The sequence below is a fragment of the Mauremys mutica genome, chromosome 1, assembly GCF_020497125.1.
Source record: "Mauremys mutica isolate MM-2020 ecotype Southern chromosome 1, ASM2049712v1, whole genome shotgun sequence".
Classification (NCBI taxonomy): domain Eukaryota; kingdom Metazoa; phylum Chordata; order Testudines; family Geoemydidae; genus Mauremys; species Mauremys mutica.
Genome location: NC_059072.1, coordinates 227,843,236 through 227,860,979, shown reverse-complemented (window position 1 = coordinate 227,860,979; position 17,744 = coordinate 227,843,236). Strand labels below are relative to the sequence as shown.

Below are 17,744 nucleotides of genomic sequence, written 5' to 3'. Positions count from 1 at the left end.
TCTTCCAGTCATTGTGTACAGAAGCTGATTTAAAGGAGAGGTTACAAACTATACTTAATAGTTCTGCAATTTCACATCTGAGTTCTTTCAGAACTCTTGGGTGAATGCCATCTGGTCCCGGTGACTTGTTACTGTTAGGTTTTTCAGTTAATTCCAAAACTTTCTCTAGTGACACTTTTTTTTTAAAATTACCTATTTTCAATCTGTGACAATTCCTCAGATTTGTCACCTACAAAGGATGGCTCAGGTTTGGGAATCTCCCTAACATCCTCAGCTGTGAAGACTGAAGCAAAGAATTAAATTAGTTTCTCCACAATGACTTTATCATCTTTAAGCGCTCCTTTTGTATCTCGATCGTCCAGGGGCCCCACTGGTTGTTTAGCAGGCTTCCTGCTTCTGATGTACTTAAAAAACATTTTATTACCTTTTGAGATTTTTGGCTAGCTGTTCTTCAAACTCCTTTTTGGCACTTATTACACTCTTGCACTTAAGTTGGCAGTGTTTATGCTCCTTTCTATTTACCTCACTAGGATTTGACTTCCACTTTTTAAAAGATGCCTTTTTCATCTCTTGCTGCTTCTTTTACATGGTGGTTAAGCTACGGTGGCTCTCTTTTAGTTCTTTTTACTGTGTTTTTTAATTTGGGGTATACATTTAAGTTGGGCCTGTATTCTGGTGTCTTTGAAAAGTGTCCATGCAGCTTTCAGGGAATTCACTCTAGTCACTGTACCTTTTAATTTCTGATTAACTAACCTCATTTTTGCATAGTTCCCCTTTCTGAAATTAAATGCCACAGTGTTGGGCTGTTGAGGTGTTCTTCCCACCACAGGAATGTGAAATGTTGTTATGGTCACTGTTTCCAAGTGGTACTGTTATAGTTACCTCTTTGACCAGATCTTGCGCTCCACTTAGGACTAAATTGAGAATTGCCTCTCCCCTTGTGGGTTCCTGTACCAGCTGCTCCAAGAAGTAGTCATTTAAAGTATTGAAAAACTTTCTTTGCATTTTGTCCTGAGGTGACATGTTCCCAGTCAATATGGGGATAATTGAAATCCCCCACTATTATCAAGTTCTTTATTTTGATAGCCTCTCTAATCTCCCTTAGCATTTCATTGTCACTATCACTGTCCTGGTCAGGTGGTCGGTAATAGATCCCTACTATTATATTCTTATTAGAGTATGTAATTACTATCCAGAGAGATTCTATGGAACATGTGGATTCATTTAAGATTTTTACTTCATTTGATTCTACATTTTCTTTCACTAGGGTGACCAGACAGCAAGTGTGAAAAATCAGGATGGGGGGGGGGGGGTTAATAGAAGCCTATATAAGAAAAAGACCCAAAGATCAGGACTGTCCCTATAAAATTGGGACATCTGGTCACCCTATCTTTCACATAGTGCTACTCTCCCTGTTCCCCCCAGGAATGACTTCCTCATTCCAATTCCTTATACACTTTCCTATGTGGAGCATGCAAAGCAGTAATAAAATAACTTCTAGAAATCAAGGTTCATCTTGATAGTTGGGGTGCTATTAGTGTTTAAAATCTGTGTTTGCATTCCAAATGGATCCTTGAAACCAGTACAATCGTGGGGTATAAATTAGATACAATACTTAAGGAGAGATTTTTCAAAGGGCAATTAGGTGCCTAACTCCCACTGATTTTTTCAAGAGGAGCTGGGAGCCTATCTGGTTCTTGAAACTATCCCCCATAATGCAGATACTTCTTTATAGCCACACTATTAAATAGAAAAGGAAATATTTATTCCAGCCTTGACTTGAGGGTGCAGCTTCTTCTAAAGCTTTGACCATGCCAATGGTTAATATCAATAGTACATTCAGCTGCTGCTAACTCTTGTATTTTTCCTCCACATTTAAGCTGTCTGGGTATGCATTCAGCACCAAAACTAGACTGCCCACAAGTCTGCTGCTACAGCTTTGAGGTATTAGCAGTCATTTTCCAACTGCTTTCATACCTCATGCTTCAGTACTACTGTTTCCCATAACACTTAAGTGAGGTCTGAGTGTGTGAGAAGGCTTCAGAACCAAACAGTCATGTGCATGGCTTTTTGTAATTACACTACAGCTTAGTGAGTGATTATTTTTATTTGAAATCAAAACCAAAGGTTTTTTTTAAATGTAAGCTTAAATTTTGCAAGGGAAATAGCAAAAGGGGCTCAATAACAAACTAAATTCAGAGGATGGATTTTCTGTGATGTGTATTTCTACTGCCATTACAGCTCATGAAGACTTCACAAAATGCAGTAGTATTGGCATAGCTCCTATCATGTGTTAGCCTGAAGGAATATGACAGTAGCACTGAAGGGCCCCAGTGTGCTAGCTACTGTACAAATACAGAGACAGTCCTTGCTCGTTGGAGCTTATAATCTCAGACCCTCCCCCCCGAAATAAGGGCATTTGAAGCAGTCTATAGTGAGTGTAGGCTATTGACAAGATCCCACCCAAAGTGAGACATAATTCTGGTGGAGTCTACTTTAAACAGGGCTCCTGTACTGTTGCTGCATTTCTTCAGAGCATTTCACTAATTTCATGGCTATACTTCAGAGAAAAGCTGAAAGTTACTGAGCCAGATGCAGGGTAGTGGAAAATCAGGTCCTTCATCTCTTCTGGCCCTCTTGGTTCTCCAGTTCATAGCAGTAGGCAGGGCCGGCTCTGACTTTTTTGCCTCCCCAAGCAAACAAAAAAACAACCTGCAAGGCAGCTGCAGCGCCAAACAAAAAACGTGCAGGGCTTCCGGAGCAGCAGAGCAAAAAAAACATGTGCAGGGTGGCCAGAGCGCGAGTGCAGGGGGACTCCCAGTGTTGCAGACGTGCCCCAGGCAGGGGCAGAGAAGGGGGGCGGCCAGGGCTTCTGCTGTGCTGCCTGCTGGGAGGGCTCCGCTCCAGTCAGCGGGGAGGGAAGGACACGGGCTGCCCTGCCAGGCTTGCTACAGACCTGGCACCAGCTGGGGCAGATGGAGGGTGCAGCCCACTCCCAGCAGGGTGCTCCCCTCCTCCACCCCCTACAGGGCAGCCAGAGCGGTGAACCAAAAAGAAAAAAACCTGTGGGGCAGCCAAAGCAGTGAAGCAAAATAAATAAAAAAATTTGAGGGAATGCCACCCCTTAGAATCTGCTGCCCCAAGCACAAGCTTGCTTGGCTGGTGCCAGCCCTGGCAGGAGCAGGACATGTTTAAAACATTTTTGGTAATCTTTCAGCTCTAACTTTTGCCTTTCATGCTTAAAGGGAAGAGTCATTTTCTCAGCACAGATGATGACCATCCTGTGCATTACCACAATTATTGTATTATAGGCTACACAGTTGTTCAACAGTAAGAGACACCTGTCTCAGTGCTATGTCATTCATTGTACTCTGCCTCAACGAATAAAAACTGGAACTATACTGCATGTCAGCAGCTCTCAGAAGCAAAGCTCTTAGTTCTATATCTTGTTCAGCCAATCACTCAGACAAACAAGTTTGTTTACATTTGCAGGAGATAATGCTGCTCACTTCTTGTTCACCTCATCTTAAAGTGGGAACAGGCGTTCGCATGGCACTGTTGTAGCCGGTGTTGCAGGATATTTACATGACAGATGCGCTAAGATTCATATGTCCCTTCATGTTTCAACCACCATTCCAGATGACATGTCTTTTAAATCTTCTGAAAACATGCTCCACACCTCATCCCTCTCAGATTTTGGAAGGCATTTCAGATTCTTAAACTTTAGGTTAAGTGCTGTAGATATCTTTAGCAATTTAACATTGGTACCTTCCTTGTATTCTGTCAAATCTGCTGTGAAAGTGTTCTTAAAATGAACATGTGCCGAGTCATCATCTGAGACTACTACAACATGAAATATATGGCAGAATGCAGGTAAAACAGAAACAGAGACATACAATTCTCCCCCAAGAAGTAAAGTCACATTTAATTAGAGCATTATTTTTTTAATGATCATCATCAGCATGGAAGCATGTTCTCTGGAATGGTGGCTGAAGCATGAAGGGGCATATGAATGTTTAGCATATCTGGCATGTAAATACCTTGTAATGCCAGCTACAAGAGTCCCATGCAAATGCCTGTTGTCACTTTCTGGTGACATTGTAAATAAGAAGTGGGCAGCATTATCTCCAATAAGTGTAAACAAACTTGTTTGTCTTAGAGATTGGCCGAACAAGAAGGCGGCCTGAGTGGACTTGTAGGCTCTAAAGTTTTGCATTGTTTTGTTTTTGAAGGCAGTTATGTAACAAAACAAAAAAAAGTCTACATTTGTAACTTGCACTTTCACAATAAAGAGATTGCACTACAGTACTTAGTATTTTTCAGTTAATCTCATACATCAGTTTTACAGTGCAAATATTTGTAATAAAAAATAATAAAGTGAGCAGTGTACACTTTGTATTCTACGTTGTAACTGAAATCAATATATTTGAAAATGTAGGAAAACATCCAAAATATTTAATAGATTTCAATTGGTATTCTATTGTTTACCAGTGCAATTAAAACTGCCATTAACTGTGATTAATTTGAGTTAATTGCATGAGTTAACTATGATTAATCAACAGCCCTAGAAATAAAGATGCAGTTTTTAAACAAGGAGGGTAATTAACCATTGCATAAGTTAGCACAAGAACAACATAAGAATGGCTGTACTGGGTCAGACCAAAGGTCCATCTAGCCCAGTATCCTGTCTACCAACAGTGACCAATGCCAGGTGCCCCAGAGGGAGTGAACCCAACAGGCAATGATCAAGTGATCTCTCTCCTGCCATCCATCTCCACCCTCTGACAAACAGAGGCTAGTGTAGATCATCACTAGCATTTTTAATCAATACTGGATTCTTCTGACACATACTCTAGTTAAAGCAGGAATCAATGCAGGAAAGTGGCATGGCTTGTGTTGTACAGGTCAGGCTAGATAATAATGGTCTCTCAGGGCCTTATCTATGAACCTCTTCAGTGTCCCTTCTTATAAAGTATGGAGTCCGTATGCCCCTCACCCTTGTTCCAGCTTCAGAGGATATGAATGGGAAGGAAAGCAAGTAGAGAACACATTGGTAGAGGAGGGGGACAAGTGGCTAAAGCAACTATTTTTTGGGGAGAGGGTAGCTTTGAGGGAAGAAGAGGAGGTAGGGTGCAAGGGTGTATGTTCAAGTTCTCTAGTTAGCCACAGAAGTGGCAGCAATAGTTCACGATACCCTGGACAGAGAAGTCTGACACAACCTTGTACAGATGCTGGTTTATCACTTCACTGAAATATGAATACAAAACAGAACATCCTCCTGCTTTATAAGACAAGTAAAATCAAGCAGGTAGAACAAAAAACTTTTACAGTCCTGGTACCAAATGAGATCAAAAGATGGAGTCCAAACTGCCAGGAAAACTAGATTTCCATGGCAGCTGGCCCAGAGAGGAAAATTTTGCAGCACAGCAGAATTAGCAGAACCCTGCTTATAAATCAGAGAAGTGATGTTAGCTTGAGGTTGATATATACCCCTCAATGCTGTTTCACAGGCTATCCTTCAACACTTGGAAAAATATTCTGCGAGGCATTCAGCTTGAAAATTCTGTTAGAGTCCAATGCTCAGTATTCCAAGCACAACACAAACTGTATGGCAATAGCTGGAGTAGAAAAGGACGATTACGTAGAGAAACTTACTCCTGCACTTAAGCTTGTTTTCATCTTATCCTTGGCAGAAACCCTTTAAAGTGAAGTTACTAATGATTTTCCAAACTTCTTTCTTCCTTCAGGTAAAGCCAAGTGGAATTCAGACAAGAATCTTAGTGCTCACTTTTTGAAAAATGAGTGACGGCTTCTCCCAGTTAGAGAAACACTTTCACTGAAATTAGGACTGTGTATGCTGTACTGAACTGCCCTTTATTATAGTCAAGAAATTGAATGCTAAGTTTGTATTATCCAAAACACCTTCAGTTAGTGTGTTTTTGGCTTTAATTCTCAAGTGAAATAGCACTATAGCTAAACTGAATATTCATTTAGATGAAGTTTCTTTACAGTAAAGTGTTTAATGTGATTAAGCTTTCAATTACCTGCTAACTTATTGTTTTCTGTAAAAGTGTGAATAGCTGTAAATAAATGGAATCGTGAGTATACATTACACTTTTTTAATAAAGTTTGTTGCAAATCAAGTGATGTAATGTTTAATTGTGCATTATTTTTTCCTATCACTAAAAGATTTACCTATCCTCTCCTTCCCCCTGCAAAAATATTAAACCTTTGATTATATATAAGCAAACAGCAATGGTGTAAAAATGAACATTTATTACAATTAAATTAATGTGATACTAAGACAGTGGTCACAGGTTTTGACACAATCACAACAAAGCTTAATCCAGCCTAGCACATACAAGTGACAGCGTAAACCTTAGAAACATGTTTGTTTAAACACACATAAAACTGCTTTCAGATTGACATTTTAAATGAAGGAAATTCATTCACTTCAACAGCACAAACAGCAGGCTATCCCATACCAGTTGTATCTCATCTTTTTTTGCATATTCTAAATGAGTGAAATGCATAACAGGGCTCTTGTGTACCTTATACAAACATGATATTCTAGTGACTTGAGAGGCCTGTGTTCTGTACATGACATGAGTGGATATGAATACTGTAAATGTGTGGTACTGCTTATGTCAAGTGAGCGAACTAAATTGTTATGGAGCCTATGGTCAGTTCCCATTTAACAGCAAGCTTAGAAAAACACTCACCTTGTGATCACTGCAGATACACACAGTAGAACTTTGCTACTCCACACATAATTTGCAGAAAAAAATGGCACTAACTTCTCAGCAACAGAACAGAGTTCTGTACAGAGATCTCATAAGACTAAACACTTTAAGGTGTAGACTATATTGCAAAACACCTATAACTGTCAAAATAAATGAACAAAGTACATTTTGTGGTCTATTACCCTTGATTATTTGTTCATTTACATGCTGAAACTCACTCAGTAATTTTCAATAGGACTTCAGTGTAAATTAGGTTAGTGGTACTGAATACAAACACTTGTGTTTGCTTAAGCTTAGTAATTTCACAATGGATGTCACCTGCATGTACGGTGACAGGACATTAATGTATATCAATGAAGCAGGTTAAAAGATTTTTAAAATGCTTATGCCCCCATTGAGCATACCATAAAATACCAGTAAATGCAAAGCCTTGTTTCTAGGGTTCAAAATAAAAACTTCTAAATTGTTATATGCAGTGTTGTAGCCATATCTGTCGCAGAATTTTAGAGACACAAGGTGGATGAGGTGATATCTTTTATTGGACAAACTGTGTTGGTGAGAGAGAGAGAAGCTTTTGATCTTACAGGGAGCTCTTCTTCCAGTCTGAGAAATGTACTGAAAAGTCACAGCTAAACACAATGTGGAACAGACAGCATAAGCAGTTAACACGTATTTCAATGGACCATTCAAGGTGAAATGGTCCTTAGAACTGGAAGGGTGGTGTTTATAACAACACCCTTCCAGTTCTAAGGGAGGAAGAAATATGGGGAGAGGCAGCTTGGGTAGGGGGGTTGTTAGTGGATATAGATTGTTGTTATAAACCATAAATTCAGAGTGTCTGTTCAGTCCATGAGTTTTAGTGTCTAGCAGAGTTATGAATTTTAAGCTCCCAGGCTCACCTTTTGAAAGTGTTGTGCAGGTTTCCTTTGAGGATGAGGACTGACAGGTCAGCTATAGCGTGATCGCTTTGAGAAAAGTTTTCACCCATGTTGTCACTGTTGTAATAAACCATAAATCCAATCTATAACCCACTAACAACATCAGCGCTGGAACTGGGGGGGGGGGGCGGCGCTATGGTCTTCACACTTTTTGAAAGTGGATGGGCCTGTCCTGTCCACTTTTTGCCACAGTCCCTGCCCCTCCTCTTGGGCCCAAGACCCTGCCCCCTGAGCAAGGGCCAGCAGCTGGAGCCCAGATGGGGAGCCTGGGCAGCAGGGGGTGCTGCACCACTGATTCTCCACCCTTCACCTGCCCAGGGTGGGGGGCCAAAGAGAAGCCCTGGGCCCCTCATCCAGGGCAGATGAAAGGTCCACAGCCCCTCACAGCTGACTGGCTGTGTGGCTCTTCCCACAGCCGGGCTGCAGCTCTGAGGCCCTATCCCTTGGGTGGTAAAAGCCACGCGGGCAGTGTGGGGGGCCATGCGCCCTCCACCTACCCTGGGCAGGGGGCCCGCAGGGCAGGGACACAGACCATGAGCTGCTCTAGGGGTTCCCCAAGCCCCAGCAGGTGGAGAGTCCATGGCTCCCAACCTGCTCCAGCTTCCAGTTTGGCAGGGGGCAGGGCCTCAGGCAGAGCCACAGGGGGACAGGAGCCCTGCCCCTCCCCCCCACACTTTTGGGAAGGTTCTGCCAGGACTAACAACCCTCCCCCAGCTGCCTTCTCCCCCTTCTGTTTCCCCCTATGACTGGAGGGGTGTTAATGGGCCACTTTGCCTTGAATGGTCCCTTGAAATGTGTGTTAACTACTTATGCTAAACAACCTGTTTCACCTGGTATTTAGCTGTGACCCTCAGAGTACATTTCTCAGACCTGACATGTAGTAAGCTCAAAAGCTTCTCTCTCTCACCAACAGAAGTTGGTCCAATAAAAGATATTACCACACCCGCCTTCTCTCCCTAAATTTTAAATTGCACATTTTTAACTTTCCCTTTAAGTTATCCCCTCCTCTCCATGATGTCAAGTGCTACCCCAGCATATTTTACATTATCTACTCATCTGAATAGTCAGAAGGGCAAAGTACATAATCTAGGTATAAGTCTACAGTGGTTAAGCAATAATACTGATGTTAAAAACAGGATGGTTCCAATATGCAGGCTGTAAAAAATAATTTGTATTCCCTTTATAATACATTAACTCATGTACTTTTGTGTAAAATCTTTGTATTGAATACTTCCATTTCTATCAAATGGTCTGGCTGCAGCTTTGTTGCTAAAAAATGAAGCCAGCTTAACAGCTCATACCAGTTTGATATCCAGATCATACTAGGGTTCTTTGGTGTAATGAAAAAAATTCCATAGTAAACAGTTAATTCCCAATCTTTCTGTATTAACTGAAAAAAGCAGATTTTTCACAAATGTTGACATAAAATGTAGATGAACAAATAAGTCTTTGGTTGCATAAAACCAAGTTCCACATTGTTACATTTCACATTTAAAGTTGTCACATGTACTTTCCTTTCTGTTAAACATGACAATGTACTGAAGCTGATTCATTTGTTTCCTTAAGTCACGGTTGCTAATTAAACAGAATAATTAATGAAGTTGTCACCTATGATTTTCTCAAATGCACCAAAGAGAGGTCTTGAATTGAAATCCCTTTCTTTTATCCTTTTTGGAGGTTTTACAATTTTGTTCCCTTTTTTTAAACTTTAAATGGGATATTTTCTTGTAGGCCTGAATGAAGCAATTTAGCAAAACAGTAATACTGACAAACAGCATCTTACACCATTAGCTAAACATTAAAATGATGGCAGTGGACATTTACAGTATGTGAAACACCAGGAGACTTCAGAGGAGATTTATGTGAGTCCAATTTCTTCAAGTACACTACGTGGGGTCTCTGCTTCCTGTGGAGGGAAAATTTGAGACAGTGGTAAACAGATCCTGTGCTCCTAGCAAACAAGCTCATATGTGGAAAGTTAATATGGAAAGTGCTTAATTTAAAAAAATCATAAGGGAAAATGTGAGGGTTTATATGTATGACATCAGATGCATTTCTAAAAGGACTATTAAGAAGTTTGCCATGGTTTATAGGGATGGCTTGTAAGCTTTATGACCCCTTAACACTAAAAAGAAAATAAATCAGACGTTCCATCATGGAACACGTCACAACTTAGTAAAACAGACATGAATTTTTAAAAAATCTGTAATGGATTTGACATTATTTCATTTTGTGATATTTTATGGAGAGCTCCAAAAATCCCTCACGTAAAAATGAAATGGCTGATGTACTGTACAGATACAATATCCTTTAAATCCTTTAAAATTCCTAAGTTTTGGAAGCAACAGGTCCTAGTCAGGCAAAATCAACAGTATTAATTCTCAAAATAGCCCTCCCAGCTAGAGACACTATTGTATACTGGACAAAAACTACTTGAGAAGGATGAAATGGCCAATCTTGAAGAGAAGGGAAGCCCAAGATTTGGGGCTCTAGTATTCTAGGCCAGGTATAAACTTCTGGAACCAGTTCTTTCCTAAAGGTACTGCACTAAATTTTCAATGAAGACTTTTTCCCTGTACCAAATAAAGCAAATAAGTGTTTAATATATTTTATATATACAGTAACTCCTCACTTAACGTTGTAGTTATGTTTCTGAAAATGCAACTTTAAGTGAAACAATATTAAACAAATCCAATTTTCCCATAAGATTTAATGTAAGTGAGGGGGGTTAGGTTCCAAGGAATTTTTTTTTGGGGGGGCAGACAAAAGACATTATATACTGTACAGTGCTGTACTATGGTTGGGAAGTGCCCCTGGCTTACCCCACACAGGCACAGCCCGCTGCAGGCAAGGACACTAGTAAGCATTTTCGCAGCAGCAGTGACAGTTTCCCTGGAGAAGAACAGGTGCCGACTTTGCGAGGGGATGCTCCAGGCCCACCTCTTCCTGTCCCCACTCCACTCCAGGCCCACCTCTTCCAACCCCCACTCCACCTCCACCTCCTCTCCGGAGCAGCTGCATCCCCGCTCCTGCCCCTCCCTCCCAGAAAGTCCTAAGCACCGCCAAACAGCTGTTTAGCTGTGGGGGAAGGAAGAGGGAGGAGGTGGAGAAGAGGAACTTGTGCAATGCTCCTTTGTAAAGTCATTGCTCTTACAAGCACTGGACAGAGCAGGCAAGCAAACGACATTATAAGGGAGCATTGCACAACTTTAAATGAGCATGTTCCCTAATTGAGCAGTGACAACGTTAAGTGGGAGGACATTAAGTGAGGAGTTACTGTACTAAAGTCTATATCCGACTTTCATTTAGGGAATTTGAAGAGTTATTTTTACGCAACTGGAAGAAGATCTAGCCAATTAGAAAGATTGTGCTGTCCATTTCCACAATTACTAGCAACATCATCATAGTCAATGAAAATAGACACTGTCTTTATGAAACCAAAACCAGTGTAATTTTAAAGCACCCAGAGAATGAAAAACAAAAACAAACTTACTTTAGCATCCTAAGACAAGGCATGTCATGAAGCAAGAAAAAGAAAGATTACAATTAAGCAGCAAATCCTCAGAGACTTTAGTTTTACAGAATATTTAGATCCATTTTAAAAGTGTCAGTTTACTAGTCTTGTACCTATTTGACTCAAGTGGTTTAGTATTGTAACACTAACACTTCAGAAATGAGTAATTTAATCTCTACATGCGTCACACGTAGAATGATCAAGTTTTTAATCTTCAGATTAACGCATGTGTATACACTGATTTAAATATTAAGACAGTTCCACTTCACTTGAAACAGGTATCTTTGTACTTTGAAAGGACACTGTTGAGTAGCTTAAGCCCAACATTTGACCCAAGAGGTCCATTCTACCCTCAATGTATACACAATTCCATCAATAATGCTGGAAATTAAGTACGAAAAGGAGACGAAAATCACTCAACGCTATTACAATCTGATTAGACAAAATTCTGTGGATTTTTTTCAATCCACCCACTTTTCAATAAAATTAAAAATTCCCCCTTTCTAATAAAGCCAAGGACATAAAATCTCACTTCCACCCATGTGACACCCGCAGATGTGTTTTCCCACTGAAGCAGTATTTAAAATATTCCCAGACCCGTACTGACATGGAAGCTGGTGTGAAACAGCCTTGGCATACTATCAATTATAAAAATGTTAAAAATACTTATGCAAATTTCTACTCCATAATGGGGGGGAGGGGGAGAGAAGAGATTCTAAAACGAAATATCAAAACTGGTGAGAAAATAAATAGCATTTTCATGCTCTGAGAATATTACAGAACAAAAACAATTTGAAAAGTATATTAAAACAATGAGCTGAGTGTCTTTTTAAGTATCTGTTTCCCTGTGCACCAATTTTAAGCATTTATTATAATAAATGAGGGTTGAACTTTATTCTTATGGTTGGATTAAGAGAAACAGAACTGTTAAATTCTCATGCAAGCTTGTGGGAGCTTGATGACCAAATTTATCCTGTTTATTTTAATGCAATTTTTCAACATCTGTCAGGGATAGTCTAAGTTTATTTGGTCCTGCCTCAGGGCAGAGTGCTGGACTTGATATCTGCTAGGTCCCTTGCAGCCCTACATTTCTGTGATTCTAACTTTTAATTATAATGGATTTGAAAACTTATAACTACAGAGGTGAAATTGATTATTTCCTAAATGACCAAAAAATACTTCTTTCACAATAAACTACATGGTAACTATTGATTAATGTTGCCACTTCAATTTTTGTACACTAAGGAACTTTTCTGCCACTGTATATTCAAATTCCCAATAAAATGATCCTGTGTAGTTAAGCACATTGCTTCACTCATGGCTCAAATAAAATTCAATGGCATTTGATTGGATATTGCGTTATTAAAAATCTAGAACTAGACCTCATGAGTAAATCATGATGTATGCTTATTGTACAATAGCGATAAGTGATAGTCTTGTGACAGATACATTTTATCCTGAATTCTTACCAACTGCCTTCATCATTCCAATTTAGGATGCCTTGATATTTTTAAACATTTTGTTACGAACTTTAGAAATCAATTTAAGACTTAAATACAACATGGACAAGATCTATGCCATATTTAGTTCTATTTGTGTTTTTTAGATTTAGAAATCATTTGTATACATTTTTATCTAGCTGTTATGGAATGTTTTTTACATTTTATAAGGCATCTGCAATACAGAATTTAACAGAGGTAACAAATACACATTTGAAATACCAGAACCAAGAGTTGAGAAAAAAAGCCATTCACATGAGACAGAAATGCATGCAATACTTTATTTCAGACATGCCAGGAAAGCCAATTCATTATCTAGTCATTTAAAAGCAAGCAGCTGTATACAGATAACAAGAGAAACAGCATCTCGTTACAGCTCAGTGCATAGCATTATAAGCCAATAGTCATGAGAGAATGCAGATTAAAGTAGCATTAACCAACTGCACATGTTCACACAAACTGTTAATGTCTTACAAAAAAGAGTAACAAACTTGGAAGTGGAAAACCACCCCTATGATCTAGTTTTCTATAACATCCCAGAATGCTGCAAATTAAATCCAAAAATTCCCCTTTTATGTTCCCAATTTTTTTAAAGTCAGATAGACATTTAAAATGTAGTGCATTACCATATATGAAATACTTCTGACATGTTAAAGTGTTTGTTGTCGATTTATTTAACCACTTCCTTTCTATTTAAATGAATATAATCTTTGCCTTAAAGATAAAACAGCTCTATATAATGTAACAACATTCACTTTTAGTGGACAATATAGGGTGAAGTATGTGTCTTCATCTTGGATCTGCATATACTCAGGATAGTTATTTTAATAGAAATCTTTAAAGTAGCAGCCTTCCTTTTGTGATTCAATACATCTTATTTCAAATTACAAATACTGATTAATGAACATTAAGATTTTAATATGGTATTAATGACTGAATATTAAAAGCAAAAAGTTGAAACTTTGTGAAGTATTAGGTTGCAAAGGAATGTACTTGGGTAACAATTTTAATCACTACTACTATAAAAGGAGGACAAGTGCTCAAGTGTATTCAACCTTTAAACACAGATCAGAATGTTAGAACTCTTGAGATTTTGTGATAGTACAAAAACATTATCTATCTTAAATGCCAACGATCACGCATAACTTTCTCCCCGCTACCTCTATACATACACAGTAAATCACCACTGTCCCAACAAATACTTACAAAAGAAATTAAAAGTAAAGGTAGAGGAAAATGCATTTTACTTTTGCATTTTTCATTAGAGATGTATACAGTATTACAACTATACATAAAGCTAATACATATGTATGTATATATTCTATACACACTTTAAAAAGATAAGCCTTACACTATTCCATGGGATTACTAGTTTCTCTCTATACACTTTTGATGTATACTACAATTTTATATGTATTTTTAAGTAACACCACAGCTAAAATATTTAAAAGATTAAGTAATGTTACAGTATGTACTTATTCGAGCTGAATGACTTTCACACAAATGTTAAACATAAGACTTGGAACTGTTCACACAATAAGAGATCATATGCTGACAAGAACAAGTTATATCAAGATGAGACATGAGAATACACAAACAAAAGGAGAGAAGGAAAGTACAACAGCAAAGATAATGGTTGTGGTATAGTCTACTGTGTTCAAGATGACTGATTTCACCAAGCTGAGGATAAGGTTCTGCCATGAATAAGTCAGGTCTATCTCCTCTCTGAAATGCTGCATGCATGATGAATGAAGTCATTTAGTACACTGGGACATTAAAGTATTCATGACGTGGCTACAAAAAGAAATGTATACATTCTTACACATAATACACAGCTGGACAGATACACAAATATTCTTGCCAAAAGGTTCTTACAATACTATCTCTAATACAGAACTACACACTAGCCTTGTCTCCACTAGCCCTTTGGGGGAAATATTTTACCATTGTACTACCATTAATGCTCCTTCACTGGTAATATAATGCTGGGAGCATTAAGACAGGGCACAGGCATTTACATTTCTATATCATCTAGACCTAATATAAGCAGATCCAGAAGACATGGGTTACATCATGTTGGAGAGCTATCTGCATTAGCTCTTCCACCACTGCTACCAGTAACAGCACTGTCCCAGTGAAATTTCCAAAAATGCTTCATGTAGACACAGCACTGTCATCATTATTTCAAGTGGGGTTGTTGAGGTTTTTTTGAGAAGAGGTGGCCTTTTTTTTTGTCCTTTATATAAGTACCACAAATTTCATTCACAGATTGATGACTGCCTTCTAAACTGTTAGGACAGCTCCTTTATGAATACTACATGCTACGAAAATGTTTGTGTTTGGATATTGAGAGCTTTATAAACTTATCTGATCTTCTACTGTGCATTACATGTGGAAAGGACCCATATAAACTACCTTAATCCAGATTATGGCTGGTACTACCAAACAGTTTATCTGCACCAGTTCCAGCCAACAGACTTGCCCACACAAGGGCTCTGCATACTAATACCAGTGCATTTGAAACGATGATAGTGCAGATAAGAATTTTATCAAAAAATTCTGTAGTGTGAACCCTGTCCCTGAAGGTACAAATATTTTAATCAGCAGATACTCAAAAAGGAACTGTATTTCAACAAAATTTACCAAAATGATGGTGTGGTATGTTTTTCCTTACAGTTATCATCTACAGCAGAGTACAAATTGTTAATAGAAGTTAAAGGAATATTCTACAAGTATTAGAATTCCATTTGTACTTCCAAGAGGTTCAGCCGCAACAATTCATTTTTCTGTGGTTTTAAAATGTGTACGTCTCATGAAGAGGGGCTAGATACTATCAAGATCCCCTCCTCTCAAAAAGGCACTTTTGTTTAATGATTGCAAGACTCCCCTAACTCAGTGTCGTGATCAAAAACTTTTCACAGATTAAATCTTACTATTTCACTGAAAACACTCTCGATTATTAACATTACAGTTTGCTCTTGGACGGCATTAAGAATATGAAACATTAGAACATTAGAAAAACTGCTTCAGTTGCAGTATATTGTTAAAACCCACACAGCATTCACAACACATGTTCACTTTTTGCAATGCATTATGATGTTTTGAGGACACTTGGGTCAGAATTTCAAGTACTGAAGGGATTTAAGAGCAGAAGTCCCACTGAAAGTTGACAGGACATTTACTTTTCAGGCCGTCAGGCATTTTTTGAAAATCGCCCTGTCAGTTACTACCCTTTACTGTATGCCAATTAAAGACATTATTTCACTTTCTGTTCCAGAAGTCACCAAGAAAATAAATCTCAATACAAGCAAAATTCTTAAAAAGGGATGGAAATACTTACAAGAAAAACTTCCACACTTGCTAATCTTATCTGTAACACCCCCCCATATAGCTGGTCTTTAAATATCTTCAATTCATTTTAATGTCAAATGTTTTAACAAATAAAAAATAAAAATGTATAATTCCCAATTTCCATGGACACCATTCTTGAGGAAGTATCGTTACTCCGCAATGTTTGCAACCCAAACATTGCAGCACACCAATTATTTAGAAATTGAATATAAACAAGTGAATTTTACTAATTCAGCACTTCTAAAACTATGGTACATATACCATTGGTAGGAGAGCAACAACCAAGTGGTATGTGGGTTGGTTTAAACTTCTAATGGATTCTGATTCAGATATTAACTGCGCTGATAAAATCAGTAAAAATGGTGTGGCATGATAGTTTTCAAACTTCAAGACCTTTCTCATTGCCCAACCCAAAACAGATGTAAACTAAATAGAGGTTGAGATGAGCCAACACCAAGTTTAGGTCCCACTGTGGAACCAGGGGTCTAGAATACAGGAAAACTGGCCAGTCATAACATGGGAAAACACTGTGTCCTTGCACCGGCAGATGGAAGACCGATATGGCCGCCAGGTGCATCTTGACAGACGAGGGCGCCAGGCCCTGGGCCCTCAGGTGGAGGAGGTAATCAAGGATAAGCTGGATCGGGGCAGTCACCAGGGAGACACCCTGGTCTGCCACCCACTTAGAAAACTAGGACCACTTCACCAAATAAGCATGGCAAGTGGAGGGCCGTCTACTTTGAAGGAGGATGCGCTGAACTTGCTCTGAGCACGTGCTTTCCTCTCCACCTAACCATTGAGCAGCCACACTGTAAGATGAAGAGCTGCTAGGCTGGGATGGAGGAGGCAGCTCTGGTCCTGTGAGAGCAAGTTCGGGCGGAGCGGCAATGGCCATGGTGGAGCTACCGCCAGGCCCATGAGGGTCCCGTACCATCAAACGGGAGATTCTGCATGGAAGATTGCACCTCGTTGGAGAGCCCGGAGAGCAGAAGCCATGACGTCCCTCTCATGGACACCGCGGAGGCCATTGTGCATGCAGCAGTGACTGCAGCATCCAAGGCAGCCTGCAGAGAAGCCCAAGCTGCCATTGCCCCTTCCTCCACCAGCGCCCTGAACTCCTCCTTATTGCGCTCCGGGAGGGAGACCCCAAATTTAGGCAGGGAACCCCACAGATTAAATTCGTACTGACTGAAGAGGGCCTGATGGTTTGCCACTCGTCACTGGAAGCTCAAAGACTAATAAATGTTTCTTCCGAAAGAGTCCAGCCTCCAAGAATCTTTGTTCTTTGGGGTCGGAACTGGCTGACCCTGTTGTTCCCTGTGGTTGACCGACTCAACCACCAGGGAGTTGGGCACCGGGTGGGTATATAGGTACTCACGTCCTTTAGTGGGTACAAAGGACTTACATTCTGCCTTTTTTGACATAGGGGCCAACGAGGCCGGTGTTTGTGTAGGGATATTAAAAAAGGTACTAACAGTGATTCCCCAAACTGACAGTGACCCCCCAGTTTCACCAAGTACAAAAATCTTTTAGTTCTTCTGTTAAAACTTGTAAGCTAATTTCCTCAGAAACCATTGATCGTATCTGTCCTGTGAAAGATACTCTATTACTATGTAAAACTTTTAAACAAGTTAATTGATTTTGTTCTTGAAGTAAACACTATGCTAGCCTTAAGCTGTAATTGATACAATGTAAACAA

At 39.4% G+C, this 17,744-nt stretch overlaps 2 protein-coding genes across 10 annotated transcripts in view; one reads left to right on the top strand and one right to left on the bottom strand.

The window, feature by feature from the left end:
* ZRSR2 (zinc finger CCCH-type, RNA binding motif and serine/arginine rich 2) overlaps positions 1-6,143 on the top strand; it is a 28,366-nt gene extending 22,223 nt beyond the window's left edge. For all 3 annotated transcript variants that reach the window (XM_045024016.1, XM_045023923.1, XM_045024091.1), the window contains one exon: positions 5,748-6,143. In XM_045024016.1, coding sequence (XP_044879951.1) covers positions 5,748-5,751 — 4 coding nt within the window. In that variant the 3' untranslated portion in view covers positions 5,752-6,143. The remainder of the gene's footprint in view (positions 1-5,747) is intronic.
* The window catches only part of AP1S2 (adaptor related protein complex 1 subunit sigma 2), a 53,746-nt gene that overhangs the window by 5,683 nt on the left and 30,319 nt on the right, over positions 1-17,744 (bottom strand). For 2 of the 7 annotated variants that reach the window (XM_045024588.1, XM_045024507.1), the window contains one exon: positions 6,257-9,587. The exons of 2 other annotated variants lie outside the window; for them this stretch is intronic. Coding sequence is in view for 3 of the 5 variants with exons in the window: in XM_045024507.1 (XP_044880442.1) it covers positions 9,540-9,587 (48 nt within the window). In the remaining 2 variants the exon portion in view is untranslated. Of the gene's footprint in view, positions 1-6,256; positions 9,588-11,174; positions 11,184-13,221; positions 14,489-17,744 lie in introns of those variants that run through there. 3 more of the 7 variants (XM_045024649.1, XM_045024740.1, XM_045024342.1) reach the window with 2 other exon arrangements.